General features: G+C 43.8%; 1 protein-coding gene across 1 annotated transcript in view; it reads right to left on the bottom strand.

Annotated features, from left to right (window-relative positions):
• Kiaa0753 (KIAA0753 ortholog) overlaps window positions 1-20286 on the bottom strand; it is a 92274-nt gene that overhangs the window by 16979 nt on the left and 55009 nt on the right. Inside the window, exons 10-14 of the mRNA XM_004638504.2 lie at window positions 19805-19924; window positions 17936-18025; window positions 17507-17596; window positions 12749-12827; window positions 11630-11720 (exon numbers count right to left, since the gene is read on the bottom strand). Coding sequence (XP_004638561.2) covers window positions 11630-11720; window positions 12749-12827; window positions 17507-17596; window positions 17936-18025; window positions 19805-19924 — 470 coding nt within the window. The remainder of the gene's footprint in view (window positions 1-11629; window positions 11721-12748; window positions 12828-17506; window positions 17597-17935; window positions 18026-19804; window positions 19925-20286) is intronic.

Genomic DNA, 20286 nt, shown 5'->3' with positions numbered 1-20286 from the left:
AACAACAACAACAACAACAACAACTACTACTATTACTACTACTACTACTGGGGATATAGCTTGGTGGCACAGCATCTGCCTGGCAAGCACAAGGCCCTGAGTTCAATTTCAGGTACCCCCTCCCCCACCTAAATCAATGAACTCCTTTCCAAGCCTCTGTCAGCTATGAGGAAGATTTTTGGGGTCTGGTCAAGGCTTCAGGCTATACCAGGTGGGAGGCATTTGACTGGCTGCCCATTCAAAGAGTCTAAAGCAGTTAAGTTTGTTTTTTGACCTTTAAATGCTTTGATTACTGAAGAAAAACACCACTCACACTTGAACACTTAATTAGCTGATTTAATTTGTCTTTGGGCACTGCTGGAAAAAATCTGCATGATGATAGTCAAAACATTAATTTGTTAGCTACAACTTGCAGGCTTGATAGCTCTTCAGAGTTTTAGATTATTTCTAATTTTAAATGTATTTCAAGTGTAGGAAGACAATCTGTCCTTCTTGGTAGAGAGCAGCTGTATGTCAAGTAACTGTCTTTGACTCATATGCTTATAATTTCTTACTGTTAGATTTCCTTGGTTAACTTTCATAAAAAATATTACTGAGTACAATTTTCAATTGTTCATAAGGAGGATAAGACACTGCACAATCCAAAGATCGCTCTCAATTTGGTTTTGTGCTACAACTCAGCAAATAAGTAGAAGTAGAAACAACAGCGTTCTTACTATCATTCCATGATCTGAAATCACAAATACCTAAAAACTCATTTAGGTCTTAACATTCTAAAGAGCTCTCTTTAAATGCATATCTAAACTCTATGCAGGTACCTGCAAGCAGGCTCAGGGGTCAGGGGTTTGATCCCCAGGCCTGCTGTGCCAGCCCCGCCCCCAGGGCATGCTGAGATGGCAATTGAGACTGAGTGTGGCAGTGCACACCTGTAATCCCAGCTCTTGGGAGGCTGTAACCAGGTGGATCACTAGAATCCAATCTAGTAGTGAGACCCTGAACACGCTGAAGACCCTTCCCTAAAATAAAAAAAAATAAATAAATAAAAATTAAAAAAATAATAAACTCTATGCAGAACTCTAGATAGTGACTACTAATTTATTTATTATTATTATTATTATTATTTATTTATTTTTTTTGGCAGAACCAGGGATTGAACTCAGGGGCTACTAATTTAAATTGTCCTTGGGGAAAAAAATATAAAATCCTCCCTAAGACTGTCTTCTACATCATGCCAACTAAACCACCCATGAATCAAATTGCTCTTGAATGTTTCCCTTTCCTGTTTCCATCTGAAAGGAAGCTAAAATGTCCACAATGACTGGAAGGGTCTCTGTGGCAGGCACAGTTGGAGACATGACTATGAAGAACTCTTTGGCCTCAAACAATCTGTGGTTTAGTTGGAAAAGATAGGACACCTTCACAAACAGCTGTACCACAGGGCAGAGCATGCTAGGAAGTGCTTTGGGAGTGCATGGCAAGAAGTGGAGGAAGACAGCAAAATTCTAGTATACAGATACAGGGAGAGCAACCCTTATCCTAACTGCTTAGCATAAAAGTGTTTCTGACTTTGGAGATTTTCAGATTTTGCAATACCTGCATAGACAGTACTGGTTGAACATCCCTAATGTAAAAATCTAAATCTCCTGATAAACTTTGAAAACATTGTCTGTTAGCTCAGATGTTTAAGCACCTGCTCATGCAAATGCAGTCAGACGCAGGATACCATGGTTCGATCTCCAGCTCCACCTCCCATACCAGACCTGCCCTTCAGGCAGCCTGAGCTATTAAAAAAAAAAAAAAAAAAAAAAAAAAATCTTTTTGCATTTTGCATTTCAGATTTTGGGCCTGGGGATGCTCAGCCTGTTCTAGGAAAAGAACCATATAAATAGGATCCCATGAGCTGGGCCTTGAAGACTCGTGACTACTGTGTGAGGATAGGAACTTGGGTTGGAGTAGCGCTGGGAGGGAAAGAACAATGGGAACAGAAAACCATGCTTGCAAATTACAGACTATGTAGAAAGAATGCATTAAGATTGCAGTTAGCTGGCTCATCTTTCTGTCAAAATTTGACACAGATTTTTTTTCCAAGACACTACTCCAAACTCGTATTTTAAAATAATTATGTGTGACGTATGCATTTCTAAATCTTCTCTACCCCAATTTCCATTACAATTTTTAGTAAGTACAGTACTCCTAGTACCTAAATTCCTTTAGAAGTAAATGCTTAGCCACATTTTATTGTCCTCCTTTCACTGGGGAAGGCAGCAACTGACAAGCATGAGTCAAACACAATTTAGTACTTTCTAGCCAAAGCTGTGACAGTAACCTAGCAATTGCAGCCAAAATGTGAATAGATGAATTCTGAAAAGTGGAGGAGAAAGGCAACATCTTCTCAACAAATGGTGCTAGAATATATGGATGGACATCCATCAGGTAAGAAAAAAAGCCTCACCCAAGAGGTTCACAGACCCAGACCTAAGTGCCAAAACCATAAAGTTTCTAGAAGAACGACATAAAAAGAGTTTTCTTACCTTGAGGGTGGGAAAAGGTTCTGTAGACCATGTAAAGCAAAAATCATATGAGAAAAAACTGATGTTGAATTTCTCAAAATTAAAAACTTAATGCCTTTTAGAATGTAAGTAAGGGAGCCACAGATGGGAAAAAGTATTTGGAAAACATTTATGTGAGGTTAGTGAGAATGAGGAGTCAAGGCAGAAGAACTGGGAGTAAGGGCTAATGGACAACGTGTCCTTTTAGAACGATGAAAATGTTCTGGGAGGGGCTGGGAGGTAGCTCAGTAGAATAAGTGCTTGCCTGGTAAGCACAAGGGCCTGAGTTCAATCTCCGGTTCCACCAAAAAAAAAAAAAAAAAAAAAAGGAAAGAAAAAAAAAGAAAATGTTCTGGAATTCAGAAAGTAGTGACAGCTGCATGACTATGTGAATATAATAAAAACCAATACAATGTACACACTTAACAGGGTGTATTTTATGGTATGTGAATTATGTATCTTTAAAGCTGTTATTTCAAAATTAAAACAAAACAAACACAACAGGACTAGAGATGTAGCTCATGGCAACGACAATGAGGCCCAGAGCTTGAGAAGCAGGAAGAAACTGAAGGAACAGATTTTTCCGGGAAGCTCCAGAAAGACCCATCCTCCCCAGCAACCTGACCTTAGCCCTTTAAGACTCACCTCAGATGCTGACCTCCAAAGCTGTCACAGAATAAATTTGTGCTCTAAGTCACTACACTTGCTTATAAACTTAAATTTGTTACAGCAGCAACAGGAAAGAAGCAAAATAGTTAAATCTACAAAACACTGTGCTGAATTAAAGGTGCTAGACAAATAATAGGAAGTGCGTACCAAGCAACAGCACTTACTGAAATTCTGGCACAGCATGAAATTCAAAGCCAGTTCCCAAGTGGAACCCGGCAGTGGGGAACTCACTGGGAAGGGCCTGAGGGAACTTTCAGAGGTCATGATATGAGCTATGTCTTGACAGGCACTAGAGTAAGAAATGTGTGTCCATTTGTCAAAACCTGTCAGATGATCGTTAAGATCTGTGCATTTTGTTATATGTAAGTTTTGTCTCAGAAATTAAAAAAAGAACCATAAATAAGTATTAAACCCTAATATTCATTCTGGTGGTGTACATGTTGTATATTCAGGGGTAACATGTACTAAAATCTGGAAATTTTGTTTTCAGACTTAACTTTCTTTTATGATGTTAAAGCTTGACCCTAGGGCCTCAGGCATGATAGGTAAATGCTCCATTTTTTTTTTTTAATTTTTATTTGTGTATGTGTGTGTGTGTGGCCAGCTCAGCCCACCAGGGGGCGGGGCTGGCTGGCATGTGGTGCTGGGGGATTGAACCGCGGTCCCTGTGCTTTGCTAAGCTTGTTCTAAGTAGGTGCTTTAGACCACTGGCCATCTCACCAGCCCCTTATTCAGTTATTTATAAACAATAACTATTGATGGCCCTGCCTGAGAAAATCCTTACAAAGATGATAATATTTATACTTTTTTTTTGGTGCAGAACCAGGGATTGAACTCAGGCCCTTGTGCTTGCCAGGGAAGTGCTTATTCTGCTGAGCCATCTCCCAGCCCCAAACTTTTTTTTTTTTGGTGGAACCGGGGATTGAACTCAGATCCTTGTGTTTGCCGGTCAAGCACTTATCCTACTGAGCCATCTCCCCCGCCCCTCCCAAACTTTTTTTTTTGGTGCAGAACCAGGGATTGAACTCAGGCCCTTGTGCTTGCCAGGGAAGTGCTTATTCTGCTGAGCCATCTCCCAGCCCCAAACTTTTTTTTTTTTGGTGGAACCGGGGATTGAACTCAGATCCTTGTGTTTGCCGGTCAAGCACTTATCCTACTGAGCCATCTCCCCCGCCCCTCCCAAACTTTTTTTTTTGGTGCAGAACCAGGGATTGAACTCAGGCCCTTGTGCTTGCCAGGGAAGTGCTTATTCTGCTGAGCCATCTCCCAGCCCCAAACTTTTTTTTTTTTGGTGGAACCGGGGATTGAACTCAGATCCTTGTGTTTGCCGGTCAAGCACTTATCCTACTGAGCCATCTCCCCCGCCCCTCCCAAACTTTTTTTTTTGGTGCAGAACCAGGGATTGAACTCAGGCCCTTGTGCTTGCCAGGGAAGTGCTTATTCTGCTGAGCCATCTCCCAGCCCCAAACTTTTTTTTTTTTGGTGGAACCGGGGATTGAACTCAGATCCTTGTGTTTGCCGGTCAAGCACTTATCCTACTGAGCCATCTCCCCCGCCCCTCCCAAACTTTTTTTTTTGGTGCAGAACCAGGGATTGAACTCAGGCCCTTGTGCTTGCCAGGGAAGTGCTTATTCTGCTGAGCCATCTCCCAGCCCCAAACTTTTTTTTTTTTGGTGGAACCGGGGATTGAACTCAGATCCTTGTGTTTGCCGGTCAAGCACTTATCCTACTGAGCCATCTCCCCCGCCCCTCCCAAACTTTTTTTTTTGGTGCAGAACCAGGGATTGAACTCAGGCCCTTGTGCTTGCCAGGGAAGTGCTTATTCTGCTGAGCCATCTCCCAGCCCCAAACTTTTTTTTTTTTGGTGGAACCGGGGATTGAACTCAGATCCTTGTGTTTGCCGGTCAAGCACTTATCCTACTGAGCCATCTCCCCCGCCCCTCCCAAACTTTTTTTTTTGGTGCAGAACCAGGGATTGAACTCAGGCCCTTGTGCTTGCCAGGGAAGTGCTTATTCTGCTGAGCCATCTCCCAGCCCCAAACTTTTTTTTTTTTGGTGGAACCGGGGATTGAACTCAGATCCTTGTGTTTGCCGGTCAAGCACTTATCCTACTGAGCCATCTCCCCCGCCCCTCCCAAACTTTTTTTTTTGGTGCAGAACCAGGGATTGAACTCAGGCCCTTGTGCTTGCCAGGGAAGTGCTTATTCTGCTGAGCCATCTCCCAGCCCCAAACTTTTTTTTTTTTGGTGGAACCGGGGATTGAACTCAGATCCTTGTGTTTGCCGGTCAAGCACTTATCCTACTGAGCCATCTCCCCCGCCCCTCCCAAACTTTTTTTTTTGGTGCAGAACCAGGGATTGAACTCAGGCCCTTGTGCTTGCCAGGGAAGTGCTTATTCTGCTGAGCCATCTCCCAGCCCCAAACTTTTTTTTTTTTGGTGGAACCGGGGATTGAACTCAGATCCTTGTGTTTGCCGGTCAAGCACTTATCCTACTGAGCCATCTCCCCCGCCCCTCCCAAACTTTTTTTTTTGGTGCAGAACCAGGGATTGAACTCAGGCCCTTGTGCTTGCCAGGGAAGTGCTTATTCTGCTGAGCCATCTCCCAGCCCCAAACTTTTTTTTTTTTGGTGGAACCGGGGATTGAACTCAGATCCTTGTGTTTGCCGGTCAAGCACTTATCCTACTGAGCCATCTCCCCCGCCCCTCCCAAACTTTTTTTTTTGGTGCAGAACCAGGGATTGAACTCAGGCCCTTGTGCTTGCCAGGGAAGTGCTTATTCTGCTGAGCCATCTCCCAGCCCCAAACTTTTTTTTTTTTGGTGGAACCGGGGATTGAACTCAGATCCTTGTGTTTGCCGGTCAAGCACTTATCCTACTGAGCCATCTCCCCCGCCCCTCCCAAACTTTTTTTTTTGGTGCAGAACCAGGGATTGAACTCAGGCCCTTGTGCTTGCCAGGGAAGTGCTTATTCTGCTGAGCCATCTCCCAGCCCCAAACTTTTTTTTTTTTGGTGGAACCGGGGATTGAACTCAGATCCTTGTGTTTGCCGGTCAAGCACTTATCCTACTGAGCCATCTCCCCCGCCCCTCCCAAACTTTTTTTTTTGGTGCAGAACCAGGGATTGAACTCAGGCCCTTGTGCTTGCCAGGGAAGTGCTTATTCTGCTGAGCCATCTCCCAGCCCCAAACTTTTTTTTTTTTGGTGGAACCGGGGATTGAACTCAGATCCTTGTGTTTGCCGGTCAAGCACTTATCCTACTGAGCCATCTCCCCCGCCCCTCCCAAACTTTTTTTTTTGGTGCAGAACCAGGGATTGAACTCAGGCCCTTGTGCTTGCCAGGGAAGTGCTTATTCTGCTGAGCCATCTCCCAGCCCCAAACTTTTTTTTTTTTGGTGGAACCGGGGATTGAACTCAGATCCTTGTGTTTGCCGGTCAAGCACTTATCCTACTGAGCCATCTCCCCCGCCCCTCCCAAACTTTTTTTTTTGGTGCAGAACCAGGGATTGAACTCAGGCCCTTGTGCTTGCCAGGGAAGTGCTTATTCTGCTGAGCCATCTCCCAGCCCCAAACTTTTTTTTTTTTGGTGGAACCGGGGATTGAACTCAGATCCTTGTGTTTGCCGGTCAAGCACTTATCCTACTGAGCCATCTCCCCCGCCCCTCCCAAACTTTTTTTTTTGGTGCAGAACCAGGGATTGAACTCAGGCCCTTGTGCTTGCCAGGGAAGTGCTTATTCTGCTGAGCCATCTCCCAGCCCCAAACTTTTTTTTTTTTGGTGGAACCGGGGATTGAACTCAGATCCTTGTGTTTGCCGGTCAAGCACTTATCCTACTGAGCCATCTCCCCCGCCCCTCCCAAACTTTTTTTTTTGGTGCAGAACCAGGGATTGAACTCAGGCCCTTGTGCTTGCCAGGGAAGTGCTTATTCTGCTGAGCCATCTCCCAGCCCCAAACTTTTTTTTTTTTGGTGGAACCGGGGATTGAACTCAGATCCTTGTGTTTGCCGGTCAAGCACTTATCCTACTGAGCCATCTCCCCCGCCCCTCCCAAACTTTTTTTTTTGGTGCAGAACCAGGGATTGAACTCAGGCCCTTGTGCTTGCCAGGGAAGTGCTTATTCTGCTGAGCCATCTCCCAGCCCCAAACTTTTTTTTTTTTGGTGGAACCGGGGATTGAACTCAGATCCTTGTGTTTGCCGGTCAAGCACTTATCCTACTGAGCCATCTCCCCCGCCCCTCCCAAACTTTTTTTTTTGGTGCAGAACCAGGGATTGAACTCAGGCCCTTGTGCTTGCCAGGGAAGTGCTTATTCTGCTGAGCCATCTCCCAGCCCCAAACTTTTTTTTTTTTGGTGGAACCGGGGATTGAACTCAGATCCTTGTGTTTGCCGGTCAAGCACTTATCCTACTGAGCCATCTCCCCCGCCCCTCCCAAACTTTTTTTTTTGGTGCAGAACCAGGGATTGAACTCAGGCCCTTGTGCTTGCCAGGGAAGTGCTTATTCTGCTGAGCCATCTCCCAGCCCCAAACTTTTTTTTTTTTGGTGGAACCGGGGATTGAACTCAGATCCTTGTGTTTGCCGGTCAAGCACTTATCCTACTGAGCCATCTCCCCCGCCCCTCCCAAACTTTTTTTTTTGGTGCAGAACCAGGGATTGAACTCAGGCCCTTGTGCTTGCCAGGGAAGTGCTTATTCTGCTGAGCCATCTCCCAGCCCCAAACTTTTTTTTTTTTGGTGGAACCGGGGATTGAACTCAGATCCTTGTGTTTGCCGGTCAAGCACTTATCCTACTGAGCCATCTCCCCCGCCCCTCCCAAACTTTTTTTTTTGGTGCAGAACCAGGGATTGAACTCAGGCCCTTGTGCTTGCCAGGGAAGTGCTTATTCTGCTGAGCCATCTCCCAGCCCCAAACTTTTTTTTTTTTGGTGGAACCGGGGATTGAACTCAGATCCTTGTGTTTGCCGGTCAAGCACTTATCCTACTGAGCCATCTCCCCCGCCCCTCCCAAACTTTTTTTTTTGGTGCAGAACCAGGGATTGAACTCAGGCCCTTGTGCTTGCCAGGGAAGTGCTTATTCTGCTGAGCCATCTCCCAGCCCCAAACTTTTTTTTTTTTGGTGGAACCGGGGATTGAACTCAGATCCTTGTGTTTGCCGGTCAAGCACTTATCCTACTGAGCCATCTCCCCCGCCCCTCCCAAACTTTTTTTTTTGGTGCAGAACCAGGGATTGAACTCAGGCCCTTGTGCTTGCCAGGGAAGTGCTTATTCTGCTGAGCCATCTCCCAGCCCCAAACTTTTTTTTTTTTGGTGGAACCGGGGATTGAACTCAGATCCTTGTGTTTGCCGGTCAAGCACTTATCCTACTGAGCCATCTCCCCCGCCCCTCCCAAACTTTTTTTTTTGGTGCAGAACCAGGGATTGAACTCAGGCCCTTGTGCTTGCCAGGGAAGTGCTTATTCTGCTGAGCCATCTCCCAGCCCCAAACTTTTTTTTTTTTGGTGGAACCGGGGATTGAACTCAGATCCTTGTGTTTGCCGGTCAAGCACTTATCCTACTGAGCCATCTCCCCCGCCCCTCCCAAACTTTTTTTTTTGGTGCAGAACCAGGGATTGAACTCAGGCCCTTGTGCTTGCCAGGGAAGTGCTTATTCTGCTGAGCCATCTCCCAGCCCCAAACTTTTTTTTTTTTGGTGGAACCGGGGATTGAACTCAGATCCTTGTGTTTGCCGGTCAAGCACTTATCCTACTGAGCCATCTCCCCCGCCCCTCCCAAACTTTTTTTTTTGGTGCAGAACCAGGGATTGAACTCAGGCCCTTGTGCTTGCCAGGGAAGTGCTTATTCTGCTGAGCCATCTCCCAGCCCCAAACTTTTTTTTTTTTGGTGGAACCGGGGATTGAACTCAGATCCTTGTGTTTGCCGGTCAAGCACTTATCCTACTGAGCCATCTCCCCCGCCCCTCCCAAACTTTTTTTTTTGGTGCAGAACCAGGGATTGAACTCAGGCCCTTGTGCTTGCCAGGGAAGTGCTTATTCTGCTGAGCCATCTCCCAGCCCCAAACTTTTTTTTTTTTGGTGGAACCGGGGATTGAACTCAGATCCTTGTGTTTGCCGGTCAAGCACTTATCCTACTGAGCCATCTCCCCCGCCCCTCCCAAACTTTTTTTTTTGGTGCAGAACCAGGGATTGAACTCAGGCCCTTGTGCTTGCCAGGGAAGTGCTTATTCTGCTGAGCCATCTCCCAGCCCCAAACTTTTTTTTTTTTGGTGGAACCGGGGATTGAACTCAGATCCTTGTGTTTGCCGGTCAAGCACTTATCCTACTGAGCCATCTCCCCCGCCCCTCCCAAACTTTTTTTTTTGGTGCAGAACCAGGGATTGAACTCAGGCCCTTGTGCTTGCCAGGGAAGTGCTTATTCTGCTGAGCCATCTCCCAGCCCCAAACTTTTTTTTTTTTGGTGGAACCGGGGATTGAACTCAGATCCTTGTGTTTGCCGGTCAAGCACTTATCCTACTGAGCCATCTCCCCCGCCCCTCCCAAACTTTTTTTTTTGGTGCAGAACCAGGGATTGAACTCAGGCCCTTGTGCTTGCCAGGGAAGTGCTTATTCTGCTGAGCCATCTCCCAGCCCCAAACTTTTTTTTTTTTGGTGGAACCGGGGATTGAACTCAGATCCTTGTGTTTGCCGGTCAAGCACTTATCCTACTGAGCCATCTCCCCCGCCCCTCCCAAACTTTTTTTTTTGGTGCAGAACCAGGGATTGAACTCAGGCCCTTGTGCTTGCCAGGGAAGTGCTTATTCTGCTGAGCCATCTCCCAGCCCCAAACTTTTTTTTTTTTGGTGGAACCGGGGATTGAACTCAGATCCTTGTGTTTGCCGGTCAAGCACTTATCCTACTGAGCCATCTCCCCCGCCCCTCCCAAACTTTTTTTTTTGGTGCAGAACCAGGGATTGAACTCAGGCCCTTGTGCTTGCCAGGGAAGTGCTTATTCTGCTGAGCCATCTCCCAGCCCCAAACTTTTTTTTTTTTGGTGGAACCGGGGATTGAACTCAGATCCTTGTGTTTGCCGGTCAAGCACTTATCCTACTGAGCCATCTCCCCCGCCCCTCCCAAACTTTTTTTTTTGGTGCAGAACCAGGGATTGAACTCAGGCCCTTGTGCTTGCCAGGGAAGTGCTTATTCTGCTGAGCCATCTCCCAGCCCCAAACTTTTTTTTTTTTGGTGGAACCGGGGATTGAACTCAGATCCTTGTGTTTGCCGGTCAAGCACTTATCCTACTGAGCCATCTCCCCCGCCCCTCCCAAACTTTTTTTTTTGGTGCAGAACCAGGGATTGAACTCAGGCCCTTGTGCTTGCCAGGGAAGTGCTTATTCTGCTGAGCCATCTCCCAGCCCCAAACTTTTTTTTTTTTGGTGGAACCGGGGATTGAACTCAGATCCTTGTGTTTGCCGGTCAAGCACTTATCCTACTGAGCCATCTCCCCCGCCCCTCCCAAACTTTTTTTTTTGGTGCAGAACCAGGGATTGAACTCAGGACCTTCTGCTTGCCAGGCAAGCACTTATTCTACTGAGCTATCTCCCCAGCCCCTGATGATAATATTTATAACATCCCAGAATTCTAAACACCAAAGTTACTCTTCTCTTTCAATAAATTGTACTAAAGATGATTTCAAGCCTAATTCTAACATGAATGTTCCTAGTAATACTCAGACATGTGTATTTTGTTGTCAGCATTTACAGTCACTTTGTTTTTCTTTCTAGGCAACTTTGTGGCCTCCACATATTAGGTATTAGCCCATTATTGCAGAGGGAGGTGGAGGTCATTAGTGGCTATGATGCACAGATCAATGAATGCAACTTGTATACCACAGACAAGCCTGAACAAGACAGGAGCCTTCCCCCAAACACGAGAAGCAAGTTCTCCAGAGGAAGCGCATAGAGTGTACAACAACAAAATGTTCTTCTTTTTCTTAACTGTTTTCATTTTTTTCCTGGACTTTCTCTTCTCTTTGCCAGGCCAGATATGGGCCACATACTAAGCATGCTTGCCTAACAGAAGCACTAGGCCCCAAGTATAAAGGAAATTAGGACAGTATGAGTGGAAGAAAGGAAATAAGGGCAGCTATTCTTCTGGCGTAGGGTATAAATGCTCAGGGCCAGCCACAGTGCACCCACATTTTGTGGTCAGCAGGAGATAAAAGAGCCGATGACAAAGTCTTGTGGCTCTAGTGGTATTTGTGTGCTGTTTGTAAGGCTGATCTAAATCACAATGCTAAATAAATCCTGTAAAAATTAACATGCCAGACGTGAAAAATAATTTTCATCTGCCGCGAGTAGGATAATATATTGTTTATTAAGTAATCTGCACACCATTTTCCTTCAAGTAGAGATATTATCATGTAATAATACCCCAACACCAACCACACACCTGCTCTGCAGGCTCGGGTGCTGCTGCATTCGATGACGGACGATCCTGCACAGGCGTAATTGCTTCCACAGAAGAATTAACTCTCTATTAAAATGGACAAATACATTCATGGATTATAAAAACTTACACCTCATATTAGCACAAAAGAATCCTGTTACTAGAAAAACTTCTGTGTACAACTATTCATCAGCTCAAGCTGCATTAGGCTTTTTGCAGCAATTAAAGCACTCTGTCTTCAAGAAAATAAATGCCATGTGTTGTTCTTGGCTCTGCACACTCTTTCCTCCAACTCTGTAAACACTGCCAGAGTAGCTGTGTGCTTTTATGCAAGTCATTCAACTTCTCTGATCCACAGTTTCTGTAATGATAAAATGTGGAGGCTGGGCTTTTCACCTCCAAGAGGTCTCCTAGGTCAACACTTCTGAGATTTCATTTGAGGACTCTAATAATTTAACATTTCTTAACCTGGAAATATGAAAATTCAGAGGTCTGTGCAGGGACACAGAATGCTATTCATCCCATTTAAAATTATATTTTTCTGTGGCCTCATCTTACCCCAATGCAATGGTTTCTATACAGAATCTGGCTACAGGATTCATTTAGCTCATTGCTTATAAAATGACTGTACAATCTCACATAGTGCCATGTGCCTTTTCATCTTCAAGAAAGTACTGTGTATAGACATGTCCTATTCACTCTATCTTTGGGTAAAATAGAGTGAATTATTCCAAACCACCGAGGTGAGCAAGGACAGTGTTAGAGGTTAATGGAACGTTAAATCACCAACAGATCTACTTGGTTAGGCATGGAAACTGCAATCTAAACTTGTTCTCTAAATTAAACTCTCACCTTTCTCAAGAGCAGGACATTCTTCTCTGCCCTTCACCTTTACCTCTTCCATATGACAGAGGACACAGCAATCATATATGACAGCTAGGGATGTCGAGACACAGCAACTCTGTGCCCGAGCTCTGCGTCCCAGGCTGATCAGCACTATAGCTTCTGGCTGCCAAACAGACACCTCACCCTCAGGGGGTCTGTGTGATCTTTGCAGCAACTCTTTTGCACTACAGAATTTATAAAAAGCAAACAAACAGAATAAACCAGATTACCTGGGCCTTGACCAAGAGGGGCTTCAAACGCTCCAGAACTGCCGCCTCTACCTTGTCTGCTAACTGGGAGGCAGAGACACTAGAAATAAAATTAAAAAATCAAGTCAAAAGCCCAATTTGCATATTGGTCTGTCTACTCTAGATGAAGAGAAACCAAATCATCAAAACCCACAGTGTTTCTTTAACTGTAATGCCCATACAAATCCCTTAGGAATCTTGTTAATCTGTAGATTCTGATATTCTGATTCATTTCGTCCCAAGGATGTCTAGCTGTTGGAGTTCCAACAAACACACAGGTGATACAACACTGTTGGGCTGGACCCCACTTACTTCGAGTATAAGGGCTCAGGTCACATCTGGACAAGTGTGTCAGATTCTGAGGATAATTTAAAATAGGTTCAGCCTGTCTCTAAACATTCTGAGCCAAAGAAACTAACTGTTCATTTTAAAATCCCTACTAGAACAGCAGAATTGATATAAACCCACAAAGACAAGGAGGAAAAAAAATGTGCTGTGTGAAAAAGGACAAAAGTGTTAATTTAGCTGGCCCAAGAAAGCTGAATCTTAGGCCAGGAATGTGGGAAATTGAGAACCACATACTCAGTACCGATGAGTTTTTTAAACAGTCATGTCACTGGCAGTACTGGCCATTTCTAGGCCTGAGGAAAACTGGGAGAGGGTGGCTAATGGAAGCAAGAGTCAAATAGCATCTAGAGAGTCAGGTCCCTAGGTCCCTTGCCCAACTTCACACATTCTGACAACTGCCTCTCTCCACCTCCAAGTCTCTCTGCTCATTCTCTGAAGGGTCTCTGGTCTAGGAGTGACCAGTCACAGTGACGGCTGTCGGTACCGTACTGAAAAGAAGGGAGCTGAATGTTGAGGAGTCAGACCCACAGCTGCCTCCCCAATTCAGTTCCTAGGGCACCTGTGTCCAGATCCTTATCTTCTGAGCAAAATATCAAAGACATTTTCCCTGGACAGTCTGACCCATATGAAAAGTAAGAGTGAAAGATCAACAAGGGCCCTCAACAGTCCACCAAGATGGTCAAGCACAATCCTTTCATCAACTGGTGCTGGAATAGATAGATATACATAAAGGGATAAACAATCTGTGATCAGTATCTCATCTCATATATAAAAATTAATTTAAAGTGGATCACAGACCTTAAAGCTACAAAATACTTACAAGAAAATACAGGAAAACATCACAAAGTCCTACTGCTATAAAATTTTAGAGCACTGTAGAAAAGAAGAATATACATTGCTGCAGGAATATTTCTTATATTATGCCTATTAAATACAACTAAGAACACTAGATATTAAAAATAAACCAACAAAGGAGGATGTGAAGATTGACCAGCAGGACTGTGGGGACCCAAAACATGACATGGTGCTCAGTTCCCTGGGTTTTCTGTTTTGTCTCATATCTCCCCACAGTAGAAAATGGAAAAGCCAGCAATCCAGAACAACACACTACATAAAATAAAAGCCCACTTGCTTCAGCAAAAGGTCCAAGAGAGGGGCAGCCTAGGAAGACAGACAAAGACAGAGTGGACAGAAAAATAAGCACAGTAACAAAATGTTGAAAAGGCAGGTATGGAGGTCCAGGTCTGTAAGCTCACCTGGGAGGCTGAGGCAGAGGAACCACCATGAACTTGAGGTTAGTTTGGGCTACACAGTGAGTTTAAGGCTAGCCTGAATTACAGAGCAAGACCCTGTCTCATAAAACCAAAACCAACCAACCAACAAAAACGCCTAGTGGGAACAGGGTGAACTACTCTGGAACTTTGGCAGTTTTGTACAAAACTAAACACACAACACACAAGCCAGCAGTCATACTCAAGGAATTTAACCCAGACAAATGAAAGCTTATATTCATGCAAACACTAACATTTACAGAAACTTTACTCTAGTATCTGAAAACTAGAAATAAGCCAGATGTCCCTCAGGTATTTAGCCAGGCAAATGGTTAGGCAAATGATACTATCCTTGCATCACAGATGGCTCTGCAGCAATGAAAAGAATGAACAAATGATAAATGCAATGACCTGGATGAATCTCCTGAGGATTATATAAGAGGAAAGAAGACAAAAGTCAATTCCAAAAGGTTATATACTACATATTTCCACTTATCTAACAATCTTGAAATAAAATGAACAGGGAGAACATGTCATAGGTTATTTAGCCAAGTAGTGCATGGGGACAGAAGAGACATAGGTGTGGCTGTGCAAGGGTACACGGTGGATCTTTGTCGTGATGGAAATGTTCTTGACTACACTGATATCAATCAAGTGTATCCTCACTATATCAATGTCAACATCCTGGCTATAGTACTGTATTACAGTTTCCAAAAATGTTGGATAAAGGAAACTCAAGATTGCTCTACATATCATCACTTCGTATGAATGCATGATGTTGTCCAGGCTGGCTTTGAGCTCATGATGATCCTCCTGCCTTAGGCCCCCAAGTGCTGGGATTACAGGTGTGTGCCACAACACCTGGCCTAAATGTACAATTACCTAGAAAAGTTAGTTAAAATTTTCCATTAAAATAATCTTCACTTGGGGCTGGGGAGATAGCTCAGTAGAATAAGTGCTTCCCTGGCAAGCAAAAGGGCTTGAGTTCAATCCCCGGTTCCGTCACAAAAAAAAGTTATATCCAGTAAGATGATCAGTAAACATAAGTAGAATAAAAACATTTTTAGACTTGAAAGGTGTGAGAGATTTATTTTCCATTCATCCTTTCTCAAGAAACTAAATTAGGATGTGCTTTATCAAAACAAGCAAGTAAACTAAGACACAGAAGACAACACAGTATGGAAAACCACGTAAGCAAGTCAGGCCTGCTAAGCAGTTCCTCTGTCCCTGATGCTGATAACGTTCCTGCTCTTCCTCTGTGACCACAAAGGGTGGCTGAAAGAAGCTGAGAAGCAGAGCATAAAAAGTCAGCCCCATCCCAATCAGGCTCTTCCAGTCCAGTGGACCACAACCCCTCTGAGATGACAAGCCCTGCATCTGCTAGGACTCATGCAAGAGCTTGCTTCTTGGGTTCCTGGGATGGCCTCCTAAAATCTCCCAAGAAAGTATAAGTCAGACTGTGACTGAGACTCTGTGGAACCTATTCTCCACACCCCATAGAGTCTTCATCTAATGCCAACAACACTGTCTTCCTTGTTCTGCTACATTTGTGCACCCCAATTTTCAAAATTTAGAAGTATACTACTGGTAAGGATGCATGCATAGGTGCTAGACTTATGAAGGATACTGAAAGGTAATACAGGAATCAGGGTAGTGGCCACCTCTAAGGGAAAGATAGAGGGGCACACTGAAAGCTTCTACAGTAGTGGCAACAGTCATTTTCTTAGTGGTACCTGAGTATTCATCTTGTAATATTCTGGGTTATATATGTGCATTTAGAATGTCCTTCTAGAAACTGGGCATGGTGGTGCACACCTGTAATCCCAGCTCTTGGGAGGCTGTAAACAGGCAGATCAGTATGAGTCCGATCTAGTAGTGAGACCCTGAACACCCTGTAGACCCCTCCCTAAAATACAAAAAAAAAAAAAAAAAAAAAGAATGTCCTTCTATATGTGCAACAGATTTAATGTTTTATTTTTTAACTTTTTTGGATAATGTTTTAGACAAAAAAAAAATCATAAAACAGATAAAGAGGACTATCCTTTTGCTACATGGTCCAAAGGAAAAGTGGGAAGGAATCAGGGAATCAAATTTCAAGACAAGGGCCAGGGAGATGGTTCAGTGGAATAAGTGCTTCCCTGGCAAGCGCAGGGGCCTGAGTTCAATCCCCAGTTCCGCCAAAAAAAAAAAAAAAAAAAAAAAAAGAACCAACCCGCCCCCCCGCCCAATTTCAAGACAATCTAAAGTCACTCTTTCTAATAGCTACACATGACCCAAGGATAGACTCCCTCTGACAGTATGTATTATTCCATCACATCGGGTGTATATGCATATGCTGGACCATCACTTTGGGGAAACATCACAGGGTCTCTAGAAGAACCAATTGAAGGAAAAAGATCCTTCAAATCCTAAGATTCCATGATTGCATTACTTGAAATCCTAACTATGGACAAAACATCTTGACCCTCTAATGACAGAACCAAAGCCTTACAACTGGAAATGGACACACTGTCATGAATGGTGAAAGAATATACGGACATTTCAATAAGGAATTTGACTGTAGAGTGAGTATCAGAGCTGAAAAATGAGCCAACTGTAGCAGTCCCAGCAGCAGCAGCTCCACTGAATCTTAATAAACCTCTTCAGGCCTGTCCTTAAGGGGTAACACTCCAAGGGAATGAGGGGAAAAATATCAACCTCATTTGAAAATTTTAGACTGCATTCAAGCAAACATGTGGAACTAAAGTGTTTATGCATTCACACATAAGTAGAACATATATATTGACCTTCTCTGCCCTTAGCAGAACTGGCACCTGGCTGGGGAAAATAATCTTTGAGACCATATAAACAAATAAGCAAATATAAGAGTCTAGTATTCCACACAGGGCTATGCCCAAATTACAGATGTTTTTTCAATTCTTCAAACTCCACAGAAAGGAAACATTATCTAGCAGAAATAACACAGGGCACGTACACATGTGGGTGCCCATTCATTAATTCACACATGTATCCACTTATTCATATAATGAAGTTATGCTTAAACAGCCCCAGTTAATTGTTAAATTTGGATCAATCAGAATAAACAAGCACTTCCTATTCTTCCTCAGAGGCATATACATACCTTAATTTTTGGATTCTATCCATTTCTTCACTTTTTAATTCATTCAATTCCTTTGTTCTCCTAGAAGTTTCAGCATCAAGCCAGTTGAGCCTAGAGGACAGTACAAAGGGTCACCCCAATTCTCAAGATAAGGTTAGATTCACTTGGGTTCTAACCTCTGCTCTGCTGTTGTTTTTTAGGTGGCTTCACAGCCTTTTCAGGAGAAAGCCAAGAAGCATTAAATTACGGCTGGAAATAAACAATCTCAAATGGCTGTTAAGGCAGTTAATGAGAGGCCAAGGAGATGGCTCAGTAGAATAAGGTGCTTCCCTGGCAAGCTCAAAGACCTGAGTTCAATCCCCAGTTCAGCCAAAAAAAAAAAAAAAAGACAGTTAATGATATAGAACATAGCTTGCTTAACTTTTTTCTGCTTCAGCAACAAATCTTTACCTCTGTTTTTGCATTCTGTCCATTTCTTTGGTGTTTAAGTCTTCTAGTTCCTTCAAACCTTTGGAAGATTCAGCATCAGGCCAAGCAAGCCTAATAGATAGGGCAAGAGTCAAACCAATTATGCCACAACGCTGCAGGGCATCATTACTACAGAAACAGAGCAAAAGCAAGGGCCCCAGCCCCCATCAATCCTGCCTCCATTCAAGACTCAAGAAGAAATGTAACTTCTCTGTACCCATAACAGCATTCCATACGTTTCCTATACAAAGAAATTTATGTATAAAAGCACTTTGAATTAGTATGCAGAACAAAAAGAAGCTGTCCACAAATGTTAGCCCTAGCTGTATTTGCAAGTCTAGACAAATAAGTGGATCTCCATGTAGGTATAATAAAGTAAAATAAAGGGGCTGGTGAGATGGCTCAGTGGTCTAAAGCACCTACTTAGAACAAGCTTAGCAAAGCACAGGGACTGCGGTTCAATCCCCCAGCACCACATGCCAGTCAGCCCCGCCCCCTGGTGGGCTGAGCTGGCCACACACACATACACACACACACACACATAAATAAATACAATTAAAAAAAAATAAAACAAAAGGGAAATGTTACCTTCAAATAATGCTACTGTATACAAAAAGGACTGGATTCTTTTGGTTTAGGGCATATGAATATTTTCAAATTGTTTAATGATTGTGCTTTTATTTTTTAAGCCCTAGGATCAAACATGGTTTCATGCATGCTAGGGAAAAGGGACAAGCCTCCAGTCACTGACTTTCTCCCTTGTTCTCCTTGCATTACTGGTTTTTGCTTCCTTCTTCATATTATTCTACCTCTATCTTTTCCAATGTATTATCAAGCTCCACTGAACCATGGTGAACATGCTCCCCCTCTATCTTCAACTAAGTTCCCCAAGGACTGTTTCCTAGGGAAGTGCTCTAGCACTAAGCTATACTCTCAGCTCCAGTGACTCATTTTTCTTTTTCTTTCTTTCTTTCTTTTTTTTTTTTTTTTTTGCAGAACCAGGGATTGAACTCAGACCCTTGCACTTGTCTGAGAAGTGCTTATTCTACTGAGCCATCTCCTGGGCCTCATTTTTATTTTTCTTTTCTACAATTGGACAATAATTTCAGTAAAACAAATACAGAGTGACCTGTTTTCACTGCTCTCTTCCTTTGGAATGTTCTCAACATAGCCCTCATATTTAAATCCTGCCTGTACAAGTCCTAGTTTAATTTCTATCTCCCTCCATGAAGCCTGGATTTTCACTGCAAGAAGCAACCTCTGCCTGCTAAATTCTCTCAGTTCTTAGGGTACATATAGCATTCTACCTTAAATTATAGCCAATTACATATTTTCCCTGCTGACTCTAAGCAGGGGCTAGGATTATGTCTTACTTGCCCCTTTTGTTTAAGGTCTTCACAGAATCCACAACCGTGTCACATACAAAACCAGCAACTGACACACATTTTTTAAATTTTATTTATTTATTTAATTTGTGTGTGTGTGTGTGTGCGCGCGTGTGCGCGTGCGTGTGGCCAGCTCAGCCCACCAGGGGGCAGGGCTGGCTGGCATGTGGTGCTGGGTGATTGAACCGTGGTCTCTGTGCTTTGCTAAGTTTGTTTTAAGTAGGTGCTTTAGACCACTGAGCCATTTCACCAGCCCCTGATACACAATTAACATATATATAAGTTTTGAATGACTGAAATCAGGAATAAAAGGGCTCATGTAAGCTGTATAGTTTAACAGAAAGACTTAATAATCTACATTTTAAATAACCAACTTTAGCTATGGGAAACACAAGAATGGGTTTCCTTTAGAATCTGTATAAGGAGTCCTTTTGTTTTCAGAGCTCTGAAAAGCTCCAGCACAAACCTGGCCACCTCACGCTCTGTGGCGCCCCTCAGCTGACATTCCTCTGGAGCACCTTCTTGCTGGAGAGGTTGTTCCTTTGCAGTGTCTCTGGGGCTACATTTCACCTTTAGCCACGCAGCACTGCACAAAATGGAAAAGTATGCCTCTGTAATAATTCACTCCACGTGTGATGACTCATCCAAAGGTCCCAGCTCAGAGGAGACAAGAGCATTAAAGTCATGGTGATCTACAGCATGGAGCACCCTGAATGGGAAGCTGAAGGTGAAGGGCAAGCTCCTCCAGCATCAGATCCTGTGTCAGATGGGGGAAGCTTCTTTGCTTCAAAGAAGCAGTTACGACTTTAAACATAAAAACAGATGCAGGGCTGGTGAGATGGCTCAGTGGTCTAAAGCATCTACTTAGAACAAGCTAAGCTACGCAAAGCACAGGGACCGCGGTTCAATCCCCCAGCACCACATGCCAGCCAGCCCGCCCCCTGGTGG

Source organism: Octodon degus, unplaced genomic scaffold (assembly GCF_000260255.1).
Source record: "Octodon degus isolate 3935 unplaced genomic scaffold, OctDeg1.0 scaffold00098, whole genome shotgun sequence".
NCBI classification, from domain to species: Eukaryota; Metazoa; Chordata; class Mammalia; order Rodentia; family Octodontidae; genus Octodon; species Octodon degus.
This window is presented reverse-complemented; position numbering and strand designations above follow the sequence as displayed.